Here is a 17,648-nt window from a genome sequence, read left to right as displayed (position 1 = left end):
TCCCCCTAAGATCAGGAACAAGACAAGGGTGTCTGCTTTCACAACTTTTATTCAACATAATATTGGAAGTTCTAGCCACAGCGATCAGACAAGAAGACATAAAAGGCACTCAAATGGGGAAGGAGGAAGGAAAAGTGTCATTATTTGAAGATGACATGATAGTGTATATAGAAAACCCTATAGGCTACACCAAAAAACTCCTTGACCTAATAAGTGAATTTGGCAAAACAGCAGGATACAAAGTCAATATTCAGAAATCAAAGGCATTCTTGTAAACCAACAATGAAATATCAGAAACAGAAACTAGGAAAAAAAATACCATTTACTAAAGCAACAACAAAAATACAGTATCTAGGAATAAACTTAACCAAGGAGGTAAAAGACCTGTACTCATAAAACTATAGAACACTGATGAAATGAATTAAGCAAGATACAAATAAATGGGAGTATACACCATTTTCATGGGTTGGAAGAATTAACACCATTAAAAGGTCCATACTACACAAAGCAATCCACTATAAAATATAGTGGTATTTTATATAGGCATATTTCACAGATCTAGAACAAATATTTCAAGAATTCATATGGAACCAAAAATGACCCTGAATAGTCTCAGCATTCTTGACAAAGAAGAACAAAGTAGGAGGGATCACAATACCTGATATCAAACTATACTACAAGGCCACTGTAATCAAAACAGTCTGGTACTAGCATAAGAACAGACACATAGATCAATGGAACAGAATAGAGAGCTCAGAAATATACCCAAGTCTCTATGGTCAATTAATATTTGACAAAGGGGGCAGGAGCATAAAATGGAGTAAAAATACTCTTCAATAAATGATGTTGAGAGATATGGATAAGTGTATGCAAAAAAGTGAAACTAGACCATCAACTTACACCCTACACCAGAATAAACTCAAGATGGAGAAAAGACTTAAATAGAAGCCGTGACAACATAGAAGTCCTAGAGGAAAATGTAGGCAGTAAAATTTTAGATATCCCATGTGGCAATATTTTTGCTAATATATCTCCTAGAGCAAGGGAAATAGAGGAAAAAATAAACAAATGGGACTACATCAAATTAAAAACCAGCTAAAGATAACATCATCAGAATGAAAAGGGATCCAACTGTGTGGGAAAAAACATTTGCCTATGATACCTTGGACAGGGGTTTGATCTCCAAAATATATAGTGAACTCATACAAATCAGTGCCAGGAGGACAAATGATCCAATTAAAAATGGGCAAAGGACCTGAACTGACACTTGTGCAAGGACGACATACAGATAGCCCATAAACATATGAAAGGATGCTCAGCATCACTAGCCATCAGAGAGGAGCAAATTAAAACCACAATGAGATACCGCTTCACACCAATCAGAATGGCCATGATAAACAAATGAACAAACAAATGCTGGCAAGGATGTAGAGAAAAGGGTACCCTAGTGCACTGTTGGTGGGAATGTAGACTGGTGCAGCCATTGTTAAAAACATTATAGAACTTCCCCAAAAAACTAAAAATGGAACTGTCTTTTGACTTGGCAATTTCACTGCTGGTATTATACCCTAAGAATCCTAAAACACCAGTTCAAAGAACCTATGCAACCCTATGTTCATAGCAGCATTATTTACAACAGTCAAGTGCTGGAAACAGGGTAAGTGCCCATCAGTAAATGAGGGGATCAAAAAGCTGTGGTACATTTACACAATGGAATACTACGCAGCAGAAAGAATGAAGGAGCTCCTAACTTTCAGAATAGCATGGATGGAACTGGAGACTATTATGCTAAGTGAAATAAGCCAGTCTTTGAAAGACAAATACCATATGTTCTCACCTATAAGAGGAACCCAATGAACAAAAACAAACGAGCAAAACAGAACCAGAGGCATGGAGATATGGAACAGGCTGACAGTGACCAGACGGGAGGGGGAAGGAAGGATAACGGCCGAAAAAAGCGGAAGGGACTAGTCAAGGAACATGTATGAATGACTCATGGACATGAACAATAGTGTGGGGACTGACGGTGGGTGGAGCAGTGGAGAACAATGAGGGAAAAATTGTGACAACTGTAATAGAATGACAATAAAATATTAAAAAAATAAAGCTACCTGGGATTTAAAAAAAAACAACAAATGGGGCAATTTAATTTTGTGAAAAGCAATACAGTCAACCCCACTGAAAGTATGAAACTAAAAGACTAATTAGGTAAGATCTTATTATAATGATACTTCTAGAGGTTCAGTTTAATTTTACATCCTCTGGTAAATACAATCTTTGCTTATTGGGATATATGAATAATTTTCCAATGAACTATTACATATTTGGTTTCTTTAGAACCATTTTTCTTTGACTAAGAAAATGCCAAACCAGTATCTTAAAAAGTCTTAGTAAATTGGAATACTTATCACTGATAGAATATGAAAGAGCCAATAAATTAACAGAAGGAAAGTTTGTCTGCTAATACCTGTTGCACGATTGTTGTCAATTCCAAGCAGAGCTGTATGACATTATTCCTTGTAACAGAATAGTCTGTGACAGCAGCAAATGGTGACCTATAAAGGAAAAATAAAATCTGTGATTAAGAGGAACAATTTTTTAAATGTTCCAAAAAGTACAATAGCCTAAAATAAGATTTTTAATAATATGAAGTTGTTTATGATGTTAAAAATATTTAGGACATAGTTAACAAAATGAGGGAAATTCTTGGAAGAAAATTAAATTCAAGAAACATAATGTTTGTTTTTCCATCAAATTTCTCTCTTTTTTTAGTTCTTAATATTTAGAAGTTCTGTGGTAGTTCTTACAAGGTCTCTTTACTATATCTAAAACAAATCAACAAAAAAGAGTATATTGGTAAAAAACAACATTTTAATTTACTTTCAAATATCAAGTGAAGATTTTGAGTACAATATCTTTTTGAAATACTCACAATTAAGGGTTAGTAATGATAGCTAAAACCTACTGAGGATTTAGCATGTGTCAGGTACTGTTCTAAATGCTTTACATGTACTGAATAATTTTCACAACATCTTTTGTAAGATATGCACTATTACTATTCTCATTTTACAGATGAGGAACCTGAGGTAGTAAAAGGTTAGGTGACAACTAGTACATGCTGAAGCTCGTATTCATACCCTGGAATTCTGGCTCCAGAGGCCAGCACACATGTACTAAGCTACTGCCTTGATGAACTCGCCTAGATTTTATCTTGTACTAAACCAATAATATGTCACTTCACACTCTTTTAAGAACAAGTTGATATATAAATAATAAATATATACTGGCATAAAATCTATATTTTCAAGACTGTTATAGACAGCAGCAGTGTTTCCTAGCAAGTGGTTTGCCATCAAATGAATTCACAGTGGTTTTACATTAGTCCTTATCTTCTCTCTTGCCTGTGAATGCCAATCAGGTTTTTGTGAGGCCAAAGCTTATATGATTTGAGAGGCCTAGTTTATGGGAAACAAACACAATCACAAATATAATATAAGTTATGGAGGTGAAATGTTAGTCACATTACTGGAATCTTAATGCTTTGCATCTCTATTAATCTCTCTTTAGGCAATTTACTAGAAATGTTTATATAGAACTATTTTGTGGTTACAAACAGATTTTTTTAAAGGATTTCATTTATTTTGAGAGAGAGGAAAGGAGGGAAAGAGAGGGACAGAAACATTGATGTGCAAGAGAAACATCCCCAACTGGGACCGGGCCTGCAACCTAGGCATGTGTGTTGACTGGGAATTGAACCGGTGACCTTTTGCTTTGTGGGATGACACACAACCAAGTGAGCCACACAAGTCATGGCACACACTGAATATGACTCTCTTCTATAAAACTCTACAACTCAAGCACCTCCCACTGTTACAAGTGTCCATATAAGAGAGGGGTCCGTTATTGGTTATATATTTTAAAAACAGATTTTTCATTTACATTTTTAAAGTTTTGGTCATTCTAGTATCTATGTAGTGGCATATCACCACAGATATAATTTGAATTTCCCTAGTAGTTATATACATTTTCATATGTGATACATTATCTATATCTATCTAATAGTTATCAATATTCCTCTAATAAATTTCTAATCAGTAACGATGCTGAACATCTTTATTTGCGTATCTGCTGTGTATATACTCTTTAGCGAAATATATGCTCAAACCCTATGGACATTTTCTATTTGGATTCTTGGTAATCTTACTATTGAGTTTAGGGAGTTTTAAATACATTCTGTATGCAAGTCCTTTGTGAAATAAGCTATCTATAATATTCCTTCTTAGCCAATGGCTTGGCTTTTCATTCTCTTAAACAGGATCTTTAGCCAATCAAAAGTTTTCAATGACTTTGAATTTATCCATAATTTCTTTCCTGGTGTTATACCTAAGAAACCTTCACTGTAATGTAAGTCATTTTTTCTTCTAAAAGTTTTATAATTTTATTTTTCTACATTTGGATCTATGGTTCATTTTTAGTAACTTTTTTATATAAGATGTGAGGTTGGGTCAAGGTTTACTTTTACCTAAGCCTATCCAAGTGTTCCACCACCATTTGTTGAAAGACTATCCATTCTCCACTGCGTTGCTTTTTTGTCAAAAATCAGCTAGCTGTACTTATAAAGGTATAGTTCTGAATTTTCTATGTGTCTATCCTGCTACCAATACCACAGTTTTGATTGCTGAAGTTACATTATACTTAAAAAATCAGGTAAATTAATTTCTTTTCCTAACTATTCTAGGTCCTTTGCTTTTTAATATAAATTTTAGAATCGTATTGTACATAGTTATAAAAAATACTGCTGGGGTTTTCATGTGAATTTCCTTAAACCTACAGGGAAGCTTGAGGAGAACTGACATCTTTACCAAGCTGAGTCTTCCAATACATGAATACAGTATATCTCTCCATTTATTTAGGTCTTGTTTGATTTCACACATAAATGTTTTACAGCTTTAATATACAGATCATGTAGAAATTTTGCTAAATTTATATGTAGTCATCTCATTATTTGGGGGGTAACTATAAATTGTACCATGCTTTTAATTTTGGTTTCCAATTTTTCATTGCTAGAATATAGGAATATCATTAATTTTTGTGTATAGACTTTGTATCCTACAATTTTGCTAAATTTACTTACTAGTTCTAAAAGATATTTTGTCTTGGAATTTTCTCTTTTTGGTAATTCAATTTTAATTTATTTTCATGATGTTTTCTTCATGATTCAGATATATTAAAATGCAAAGAAAATGAACTTCCCACGATATGTCAGGAACTGGCACTAAAAAAATTTTCAGACTGCAAATGAGTTATACAAATGAAATATCAAATGGAGATCCAGTAATCAAAATGAAAGTACTCAACATATTATAAGTTCACAATTATTTGTTTAGAGCACATAAAAAAAGTCAGCTTGATTTAAAGAACTATTGCAGATATTTGAAGAAAATTGATTGCCAATTTATAAAGATTGAAGAGCTTGAAACAAATATTTATAAAAAATGTGTGCCTTTATTAGAATGGTGTTAGGCTTTAAATATACAAATTTTGGTTATCAAATCATTTTTAATAAGAAATGACACTACGTAACTGCAATACAGGTATAACAGTCTTGTCTTTACTTTTCCTTTAAAGCAACAAACAGAATGCAAGTAATCAGAAAGCAATATCAGGCATCAGTTCATCCGAGATACTAGTTTCTTATTTCCAAAAGCACTTGCAAAGAAAACCATTGGGGCAGCACAGGGGGATGGCAGAAATTCATAATGACTAGAATCCCATGAGCATGTGTGTATGTCAATATCTTGGAATTTTCTACACACAGGCACATATTACCTGCAAATAGGGAAAGTTTTATTTTTTTCCTTCCCAATCTCTATGCTTTTTATTTCCTTTTCTTGCCTACTGCACTGAATATTACTTCCAATACATTCCTACATAGTAAGGGTGCGAGTACACAGCCTTACCTTATTTCCATTCTTAGGAGGAAAACATTCAACCTTCCACAATGAAGTATAACGTTAGCTGTTGCTTTTTATACATGATTTTTATCAGCTGAGGTATTATCACTCTGGGTATAGGATTCCACCAAATGCTTTTTTCACATTAATGAAAGGATCATATGATATTTGTTCATAAGCTCATTGATTTGGTGGAATACACTGATTTATTTCCAAGTGTTGAAGCAGTCTTGCATACCTAGAATAAATCCCTCTTGGTCTTTGTGTAAAATTCTATTTATTTTCAGTTGAATATGATTTACCAATATTTTGTCAAAGATTTTAACATGTAAGTTCATTAGAAATAGACTTCCAGCCAAGAAGGAGGTACAGGTAGACATGCTTCACCTCTTCGCACAATTATAAGAAGGAAATTTTCTTCTTCATTTACAGCCAAGTAGGATTCCATTGTGTAAATGTCTTATAGTTGCTTTATCCACTCTTCTACTGATGGACATTTGGACTGCTTCCCTACCTTGGCAATTGTAAATAACACTAAAATGAACAGTTTTCTGCTCCTTTATCATTGTTATTGGCTCCCTTCTGCTTGCTTTGGGCATATTTTGCTATTATTTTCTATTTTCTTTAATTTTATTTTATTGTAAGAATACTTAACATGAGATCTACTCTCAACAAAATTTTAAGTGTACAAGACAGTTCTGTTTACTGTAGGTACACTCTACAACAGATGTCTAGAACATATTCATCTTGCTTAATTCAAACTTTATGCCAGTTGATCAGCAAATATTTTTTATATTTTCTTGACATGGAAGGTTAAATAATTAATTTGACATTTTTTCCTGATATAAGTAATTGGTGCTATATATTTTCCCTTCAGCACTGTTTTTGTTGTGTGCCACACAAGTTATTTATTTAATTTTCATTCTATTTAATGTATTTATTTTTATTCCCCTTGAGACTTCCTCTTTTATCCATGGATTAATAAGTGTGTTGTTTGATTTCTAGTTTTATTCCGTTATTGTTAAGACATTCTGATTTCAATTCTTTTAAATGTAATGAAGTTTGTTTTATGATGCAGGTCTATCTTGGTAAATGTTCTATAAGCACTTGAAAAGAATTTGTATTCTGCTATTGTTGGATCAAATGCTCTAAAAATGTCAATTATATCATGTTGTTTGATGGTGTTGTTCATCAGCTCTAATTCTTACTGACTTTCTGTCTAGTAGTTTTATCATTTCTTGAGAGTGGAGATGAAATAGCCAACTATAATTGTGAATTTATCTATTCTGGTTCTGTCAGTTTTTGTTTCATGTACTTGGAAGTTCTGTTGTTGGGTATATACAACTTATCAGCAATATTTGTTTTTTCTTTTTTGAACTGTCATATGATTATCTATTACATTTTGGTGTTTTTTATTTTTAATTTAAATGTAATATTCACATAATACACATTAACCCTCAGCTTTTCATATCTGTTTGTTGGAAGTATTTTTCCTAGTTTGTCATCAGTCTTATACTTTGTCATGTCTTTCAATTTTATGTTGTCAAAGTCAAACAGTGTATTTCTTTTATTTTAATCCATGTTTTAAAGTACTTAATAAGTTTTTTGAATCTAGAAGCCATTTTTATCTATATTTTCTTCTATTTTTTTCTGATAAATTTGTTTTCCACTTAAGTAAATGATACACCTAAAATGATTTTAGTGATCAGGCAGTGTTCTATCATTATTTATTTTCCAAAAGCTTAATGAAATGTCACAGTACCATTTATCAAATTACCCTTTCTTTTTCCAGTGATTTTAACATACTGTTTTCTAAATGATTCTGTATACCGCAATCTATTATGGGCTGTCTTCCCCTAATCTGTTTATCCTATTCCAAAACTCAGTATATTTTTACATGCCTATATTACTGTCATTTACATGTATTACTAAAACAGAAGACATTATGAATTAAATAAAATTAATTATAAAAATATATGTAATTTATCTATGATATTAGTTTAAAAAATTAACTTGTTTATTTTAAATAGGACCAGCTTAAAAAATCTATCTTGATGGAAATAAAGAACAAACTGACAGTAACAAGAGGGGAGGAAGAAGGGAGATAATGGGGGAAAGAAGGAGCAAGGTTGTCAAGGAACATGTATAAAGGACCTATGGACAAAGACAACTCGGGGAAGGGATTGAATGTGGGAGGTTGGACTGGATAAGGCAGGGGAGAATAAGGGGGTAAAAACGGGGACAATTGTAACTGAACAATTGAAAAAACTATCTTGATGGAAGTTTTCTAAACCTGAATTGTAGAGATGGTTGCATACCTGTATCTAAATTTACTAAAACTCATTCCACTATATACTTAAAATGAGTAAATGATATAGAATGCAAGTCAGGCCCCTATGCCACTATTTTTAAAAATGATATAAAATAGAAGCACTTCTAGGAAAAACCATTAATTAAAAATATTACCTGAAGACCATTTTTTTGCTGTATTAAAGCATAAAAACTGTCATTTTAATTAAGAATTCAAAACTGTCTCTGGCATTAATAGAGGGTTTGCATTTCTAGGTTTGAAATGGTAAAAGTTTACTAATAGAATCCAAGAACTTCCTTCAAGAGTGTGAATTTTCCCATAAATACTTAAAAGATTCTTATTTGTTCTTAAAAATACGCCAAAAGAAAAGTAAATTGATAATTGAATACCTATAGCAAATTGAATTCCAAAGCATGTTTATCCACTTTCCTAACCATTTATATTTCAAGTAGAACAAGCTTCTTGCTCAGGATTAAATGTCGAGAAGACTGGGAAAAATTAAAACATATACCTAGGGCTACACTGATTTTTTCTTGTACTGAATTCCCCTAAAGTTTTCATTTTAAAGACAAATCATATACAACCATGCAAGAACCATTCTTAGCCAATAGATGCTATTGTTTGGTGTGGCAATTCTGGCTATATTCACAAATTTAAAAAAAAAAGCTGACAGACAGGGTTCCAATCTCTGTGAGGTACCAAAGATGATCACCCAGTCATGACTTCATGGTCATCTGTGAAATAAAGGAATGAATCTCAATAGAAGAATTGAACATAATCAGCTCAAATACAAAGCAAAATAAAGAGAGGAATTTGTTCTGAACTGTAAGGAAAACCTAGGCTGGAGCTCACGCTACTTACAAAAAGAATACAGTGACTTTAAAGTAAAGGAAATTAAATTCCATCAGTAGATGAGTGGATAAAACAACTATGGGACATTTACACAATGGAATTCTACTCAGACCTAAAAAAATAAGAAAAATTTACCCTTTGTGACAGTATTTATGGACCTCAAAAACATTATGCTAAGTGAAATAAGCCAGTCAGAGAGAGGAAAATACCATAGGATTTCACTCATATGTAGAATCTAATGAACAAACTGAACTAATAAGCAAAATAGAGACAGACTCATAGATAGAGAGCAGGATGGCAGGATGACAGCTAAGGAGGGGGAGGTTAGGGGTCGAGGGATCAAGCAAAAAGGAAAAAGGACTCCTGGACATGGACAGCAGTGTTGTGATTGCGGGGGTGGGGGGAAGTTAAACATAGTATAGGAAATGGAGAAGCCAAAGAACTTATATGTACGACCCATGGACATGAACTAAGGGGGGGAATGCTGGATGAATGGGGGTACTGGGCAGAGGGGGATAAAGGGGAAGAGAAAAGAATGGGACAACTGTAATAGCATAATCAATAAAATATACTTAAAAAAGATAAAATCCTTGGCTCATCAATAAATGGCTGTTAGAGAAACTATCCTATTTAGTTCTTAAAAGTTAAGCAATTTTCTTAAATCACATGGACAATACAATGCTTATACCTCTTTCTAGTGTAAAGGTTTATTGTCCTATAAGAAATTATTCTTTGTATGTTTTCAAACAAAAGCACTACATTTATGAAAGGGTTACTGATTGTTAAGAAATACTAAAGAAATTAGAAGCTAATAAAGAAAGACAAAATGTTAATAAAGTTAGTATGAAAATTGGAAAGACCTCACTGTTTTTCTTCACTGCTAAACCTGAAGGGCAGTTTGGAACAAGAGATGCCCAGTAAGAAAAATGAGCGTTATGAGAGGAAATAAGACACGACAACAATGAGCAGCAGTATCTAAGAAGATAATAGTTCAATCATTTTCTGATGTAAGGCAAAAGACTTCACAGCAATCTTATATTTTTCTCAAAGAAATATTTTTTTCTTTAGCACCTGTTAAAGAAGTAACAATAGACCCAAAATGGAGTCACTTGTGCTAAGTCCCATATCAACAAACCAACACAATGGTGGTTTCAGCCTCTCCCAAGAGTGGAATTTTAAACCGATTGCCTGGAATTTTTCTGATCAACACTAGTGAGGTAATCTGCCAGATAAGACCTCTGAAGTCCCTGGCCCCTAAGGAAAGGTGACCTTTTCTGAAATAATTCTTTTGTTTGTAATTCCCACCCCCCACTTCTGCCCATAAAAGCCTTTCATTTTTACAGCTCCTCTGAACTCCTTGCTGCTTGCTCAATGGGATATTGCCTAATTCATAAACTGTTCAATGAAGACAATTAGATCTGCAAATTTATTTAGTTGACTTTTTTAATATACCCTAACTCTTATGCCTTAAACACTTTAAAAGATTTTCAGTAATATAAAAAGATATATCATTAATCCCATCAAAATAGAATGGTCTTGAAAGGTATTTCAGGAACAATCAGAATTAGGAATTTATGCTAAAAATAAGAGGAAAGAATAAACTTTCACAATAAATAGCAAAATAAACTTCTATAAATTATGCTTTTGAATAACCTTAATAATGTTACTGTACAACAAGATATATAAAGTGACCTATAAACCGCCAAGTATAGACTGATTTGGCAAAGCCATATAAAACTGCAAGAAAGATAAGGTGTGAAAAACAGCAGAATGTAGGTTAAAAATAGGCAAGTAAACCATGCATTGAAAATAAACAGTAGAGCTACCAACTGTGATTCATCTCTGAGGCTTTTCCTCTGGGGAAGTCTGCTGTTTCATTCAAGTCAATATTTAAAATTGGAGGAAAAAAGGAATTTTGTTAGACTTAGATTTTATTTTTGTTAAGAAATGTAAGGAGCTGGTTTTTTAAAATAAATCTTATTTGAATGGAAGCTCCATTGAAATTGGAGTTTGTATGAATTGTAAACATTTTCCCTAGCACCCAACCTCTTAAGACTTAAACATTCAAGGTTTTCAATGATATTAAAAGATATTTCATTGATGCCTTCAAAGTAGAATGAGAAATAAACTTTCAATAAATAAAAATTCTATATAGAAATTAGAATTATGAAGGACAAAAACAGAAAAATGGTACTCTTCAGAATTTGAAGAGAAATACCAACATGCAAATAAATGCTTATATATGCTTCATTCTTAAGGATCACTTCCTCAAAATCCTTAATAATTAGTCAGTATTCAATAGGAGATGTAGCAGGACAAAGGAACATGGTAAAGGAGAAATAAGAAGGGCTTTAGTGTCAGACAAAAATAGATTCAAATTATAATTTTCATACTAGATGAAAGACTTTAGGGAAGTTACTTAAGATTTCATATATAAAACGGGGATAATGATACTTGCTTTGTGAGATTTCAATGAGCTGACATGTAAAGTATCCAGTTCAGTAACCACAGTTAAAGATTTTTACTTATTTTCTTTTTGCTTTCTCCCCATTTAAGTAACAAAAATAAAAATTTCAATAAAATCCTATCATATTGTTTTGCATGCAAGTTCTCTCCAAAATATAATAAGATTTTTAATGCCAAAAATTATCACTTAAAAAATTAAGCCAGTTGTTTTGCATCAAAATAACCATATTTAACTGGCAGAATTATACCATACTATATACCAAAAGAGTAAACTAAGGTTATAGACAATGCTTGGCAATATTTGATTGCACTGGCCATTTTGAACACTCCAAATTAAAGCAAATCTATACTGACAAATCAGAATATTAAGAATTATGGTCAACAGCATGTCTATGGAACTTTAAGTACTTAAGTTCTAAATTCTCCAAAAGCAAACAAATATTAAAAAAGACAAAAATATTCTTAACCTTGTATGAAGAGAACATAAAGATAGATTAGTTTTTGTTCTAGAACTTAAAATAAAACACACAAAAAATTTAAATTTATCTAGAGAAGAAAAAGGGACTTAAATCATGATTTTACAAGTCACTAACTAGTTTTGTTAGGGTTTATCCTTTGAGATTACATAAAGGGAAATAAATTGTGCATACTCATTATGTAGCTTTTGTGAACAAGGTCAATGAATTATAGAACATTAATGCTTCGAAGAGAATTTCAAATTCTATAGATCTTATAACCTTATTCTAAAAAAATAAAAATAAAAAGCAGAAGTGAAGTTCAAGGTTACCCAGGGCTTGAGGCAGAGTTGAAACTCAACTCTTTCTCAACTCCCTGCTCTTTATATTACTGCAAGGGTGTATTTCAGCAGGAACTCAAGAATGGTCATGGAGAACACTGCTTTTTTGGTGTTTTTTTTTTTTATTTTGAGACCCTCTAAAATGTATATTGGTCAAAGAGCAGTTAAGATAGTTATACAATGCATGGCAAGAGGAGGAAACCAAGTCAAGCTCCCAAATATAGAAGTAGCACTCATCATTTTCCTTTGCTCTGTTCAATCAACCTCTAAAATGTTAAGAATCTATGCAAAGGGGAAGTTAATATGATATAGACCTCTCCAGAATAACAAAGCATTTCACAGAAAAATTTCTTCAAAGAGGAGTTCTCACTTACCTTTAACTTGCAACAAATTTGTACATTCCAGAATTCATGAGTTCTAAGTAAAAACACTAAACTGATGCTGGTAAGTTCACACACTTTCAGTCCTTACCCTAACTAATCTCAAAGCAGCACTTGACCCTACTGACCACTTCCTTTTTTCCCTAAAACTCCTTGCTGCCATCTTAAATGTCCTTCTACACACACACACACACACACACACACACACACACACACACACAGGAATTATGTGAGGTGATGAATGTTTTAACTAACCTTATTGTGGTAATCATTTTGCAAATCAAATGTGTATCAAACCATCACATTGTACACCTTAAACTTATACAATGTTATATGTCAATTTTATCTAATAAAATTGAAATACTAAAGTGACACTAAAATCTCAATAAAAAGACAATGAACCAACAATTTTTTACTGCCTTTGCTTCCATGAAACCACTCTCAACTAATTCTCTCCTACCTCTCTAGTTACATCTTATTTTTTTTTCCATAGCTGAACTTCTATTCATCCTTCAGTTTTTGGTGTCCACAGAGTTCATTCCTCACCTCAGTTCTTTTTAATTCACTTAAAAGAATTTATTGAGTATCCACTATAGGAACTCTTCTAAATAGAGATATCACTGAACAAAGCAGATGAAAATCCCTACTGTCTTCAAGCATATGTAACATAAAGAATAGTTAGACAAAAACATTAGGAATAATACATAAGTAAATTAGGTTGTGTGTTAGAAGGATTTAAGTGTTATGGAAAATAAGTAGAACAGAGCAAGAAGAACGTATAACTTTCCTTAGACTACCATATTGATATATCTATGACTTTAATGATTACCCATATTTTAACTATTCCCAAATTTCTATCAACCATATATCTATTATGAGCAGCAATACTCTACAGACCTTCTCACATAAATATTCTCCAGCTATCAAAATTTATGAAGCCCAGCACTCAACTCAACACTTGTCTTCCACCATAACCTGTTTCTCTTATTTTGATAATGGCACTACCATCCACTAGTTCAGCCAAGTCATATAACTTTTATTTAATATCTTCTTTTCGGTCAGTCTCTAGATCTTACTTGTCAACAAGTCGTACTTATCTACATAAATATCTCCAATATTCTTCCATCCTCACTGCTGCTTCTCTAATTAATTAAAAATCTCAATAAATAGCAGTGAAGAGGGTCAATTCTGTAGTCAGATGTCTGTATTGAATTCTGGCTCCACTGCTTACTTGCCATTTGGTTTTGAACTTAACCTCTGTAAGTGCTAGTTTTCCTATCCTTAAAAAAAAAACCAGATAGCCCTTCTGTGGTTATTTTATTGAGTGTGGCTGGAGGTATTAATGTCAGAATCACCAACAGTAGCAGCAGCATGATTAGTTTCTAAAATAATCTCTTAACTGGTTTTCCTTCTTCTAGCCTTATTCCTCTCTAATCTTTCCCAACACTGTAGACCAAGTAATCTTCAAAATTCACAGATCTGAACACAAAACCCTAAATAGTCCCCCACTGTCTTCAGTGTTAAGTCCAAATTCCTGAGCATGACAAATAATTTTTTCTTTTTTCTTCATCTTCATCTTTCCTTTTAAAAACTTAAACTGTTAAAAGTATCCTCATTATACGCAAGTTAGCTTGGAGCTGAACTTTTCTGTGAAAGATCTTCAGAATATAAAGCTCAGCTTTCTTTTTTCAATTTACTAAATATCTCAGTTGAAGATTTTAAAGTTATCACAAGGCTGTCTTTTTTCCCAACAAGTACGTATTTCATTTTTATGGCCAAAATGTTAAATGGCATTTGATGTAATTGTTCACTGTGATATAACACAAAATAGGCATTTTGAGAGTCTTTGCAGCAATAGAAGCCAAATGATTTAAATTATCTCCAGGTTTTTTGTCACATTTCATCTTCCTATGAAACAAACATAAAACACCACTGAGTGACTTCATGGATTGCTATGTGTGTGTTTGCATGTACTTTTGTGTGTGTCTTTACCTGTCCAATCCTTTTACAAGAAAACATGAAATAATGTTGTATTCATTTAGTGTCCAATAAGAGTTACTTAGGAAACTTTGGGAAGATTTTTACCTGTCCAACCAGGCAAGAAGACTCTTGGCTGCTCCAATCAGATCCACAACTGAAGTCAGAAAATCGTTTGGCAGTTTTCGACTGGTTCTCCCATCATAATGGCCACTCCTTCTCCTCCCTGTTATAAAATTCTGTAGATTTTTGGCAGATGCATTCAACTTGTGAGAAAGAGTTTTTAGATTTTCTGTTTCCAAGCCATAGTTCTGAATTGTGAAAAAGAGAACAAACATATATAAAGTCAATTTTATTCATTCATTAAAATATTTACTAAGTACTTTAGAATGCACAGGCATTGGAACCAGTCTTAAAAGTTACAAATGAATTAAGATAGGATTCCTGGTCTATCAGAACCCACAGTCAAGTGAGGATTTGGTGAAATGTCAGATAACTTACAATAAAATGTGTTAAGTACTAATATGAACATGGAAAGATGAGGGCATTATATCTTGGAACTATATCACCCAAGACAGAAAGATTATAAGCATTCATAAGTGTTTTTTAACCCAAACCTGAGTTCATTTACTTGTGAAATTCATTATTGTCAATAATTATTTTTGAATATTTATTAGCATGTACATAATCATGACTGCAGGTACTAGGAAAAATTCTGCTTCCTCAAAGTGAGGAAAGTAAACACAACCCAACAATAAAAAGAAGCAAGAGGTAGGCTGTAATATACTTTTTTCCATGTCCCGTCTATAATGATTCACAGTTTCTTTTATAATATGGCACCAGGAAATACTCTGCTTCCTCAGACAAACCAATATATTCTCTCCTTTTCATAATACAGATTATGAAATTGAAGTCATTTTTATTTTTGTCATGGTCGCATTACTTCACAGTCAAATGTGACACACATCTAAGGCAACCATAGTGACTTTTTGGTAATTGTATTTGTTTTCTCTTTTCCCTTGGTCTCACTTTTACATTTCTAATAATGTTTATAATTTTACCTAAAATATTTTGTCTACAAATTATTTCAGAAAGTGGTTTTAAGAATAAATGCAAATAAGCGTTTCTGTCATATTCATTAGGAAAATATTATAGGGTCTTCTCAAGTAAACTTTAGGGAAAGATTTTGTAAGTTACAATTAAATTTTAAAACAGCTAATTATGAGTTGTAAAACCCCTCTAACAAAGGCTGATTACCCCAATCAAAAGATGACCTTGGTGAAATTATTTAGCAACATATACATTACTGATCTGTGTAAAATTAAAAATATTATCCCTTCACAGAAAATTCTAAGACCTGAAGAATGTTAAAAAGCAGCTCAGGCCCAAACAAATGCTAAGTTTGATTTACCCTCCTTTTACAGTTGATGACAGTGAGGCACAGGAGATTATCTCATTTGCTTAAAGAGCTCAGAGCTTAGAGCACAGTTCAGAATGAGACAAGTTACCAGGCTGCCTGGTGACAACAAAGAAAGCAAAATAGAAGATAAAATACTGAGGGAGTGAAAAGGGAAGCAAATGGCACATGAATTTAGCTATATTATTAAGTCAACAACCATTGGGTATCTACTTTATATAAAATTTAGGCTGATGTTTTCCCATAGTAATTTAAGAAAAAAAGAGCACTTAGAGGAGATGAAAGAACTAGAGGATTTAGATGCCTAAATATTAAATACCCCATTATGTTAATTAAGTATGTTACCACTAATGATTTAATAGTGATAAAAGTCTAATTGTTCTTGCTGAGAGTTTACATTTTTATTAAAAGAACACTTTTTTGGGACCATGGATTTGTTTTTTAAATCATAGTATATTACATTTTCACTGCTTAATCTAAATTGCAGTGTTCTTTTCTCAAGTTAAAAGGTTAGGCTTGCACAAATAAAACAACATTCTACTCAATGTTGTTTTTGAGTAGAATTTTATTGCATCTGAGCATGGATTATCTGTGAAACCTTTGAGAGATTTCATTTTGTGCAGTTTGTCACTATATTAAGAAGGAAATCCTTTTATAAGTTTATAAAAGATACTCTCTAATGACTAGACAGAACAATTTGTAGTTCTATCAACTAAATGTAAATATGAGGTCTGTCCAGAAAAAGTCCAGCCATTAATATAACGAGAATGGTTTGCATGGCATTGATGTTATCTGGCAGGCAAAGAGAGTGGACTGGAATGTGCATGTATGAACAATGACGCCTTCACCGTACTAGTCAGTGGGGGCCACTGAGTGAGCATGTGACTAGACAGAACAATTTGTAGTTTTATCAACTAAATGTTGTATATCTGAAGTCCTTAAAAATATTTTCAGAAGTTTTTTTCTGAGTTAAAGCATTTCCCCTGAAGTATAACAGTGTCTGCATTTTTCATTTTTGTGTATTAATATCTTAATGAGGAAATGTTTATATATAATCAAATTATAATAATTTCTTAGAGAAGCTCAAATTATAATAGTTTATTAGAGAGGAATCTAATCAATCAACCAGGTAATGGTTTTACACTGTAGCCACAGCCTCCATAAAAAGCTAATTTTTTAGATACATTATATATTTATCTAGAAAATGTAAAAATTTTAAAATAATACAAATCTTCTTATAAATAAAAATCTGAAGGCAAAGTAAAACATACTTTGAAGCCTTCTAAATTTAAAATAATATTAAAATTATTTTTAATATAACTGAATAATTAGGAAATAAAAAAATCTTCTGGACAAACCTGGAAGGGTACCCTGCAAAGGCCTCCAAACTCGGAAACCTACTGAAAAAAATATCCTATGTGGAGTAGAGGTGGAAAATTAAGAGGACAGAGAAATACGGATGCAAAAGAGACAAAAGATATGTAGTAGAAAACAG

At 32.5% G+C, this 17,648-nt stretch overlaps 1 protein-coding gene across 5 annotated transcripts in view; it reads right to left on the bottom strand.

Annotated features, from left to right (window-relative positions):
- Window positions 1-17,648, bottom strand: part of CNKSR2 (connector enhancer of kinase suppressor of Ras 2) — a 269,164-nt gene that overhangs the window by 193,675 nt on the left and 57,841 nt on the right. For all 5 annotated transcript variants that reach the window (XM_054581133.1, XM_054581134.1, XM_054581135.1 and 2 more), the window contains exons 3-4: window positions 14,845-15,047; window positions 2,468-2,555 (exon numbers count right to left, since the gene is read on the bottom strand). In XM_054581133.1, coding sequence (XP_054437108.1) covers window positions 2,468-2,555; window positions 14,845-15,047 — 291 coding nt within the window. The remainder of the gene's footprint in view (window positions 1-2,467; window positions 2,556-14,844; window positions 15,048-17,648) is intronic.

This window comes from Pteronotus mesoamericanus, unplaced genomic scaffold, assembly GCF_021234165.1.
Source record: "Pteronotus mesoamericanus isolate MK-2021 breed Mesoamerican mustached bat unplaced genomic scaffold, CSHL_Meso_final contig_65, whole genome shotgun sequence".
NCBI classification, from domain to species: Eukaryota; Metazoa; Chordata; class Mammalia; order Chiroptera; family Mormoopidae; genus Pteronotus; species Pteronotus mesoamericanus.
This window is presented reverse-complemented; position numbering and strand designations above follow the sequence as displayed.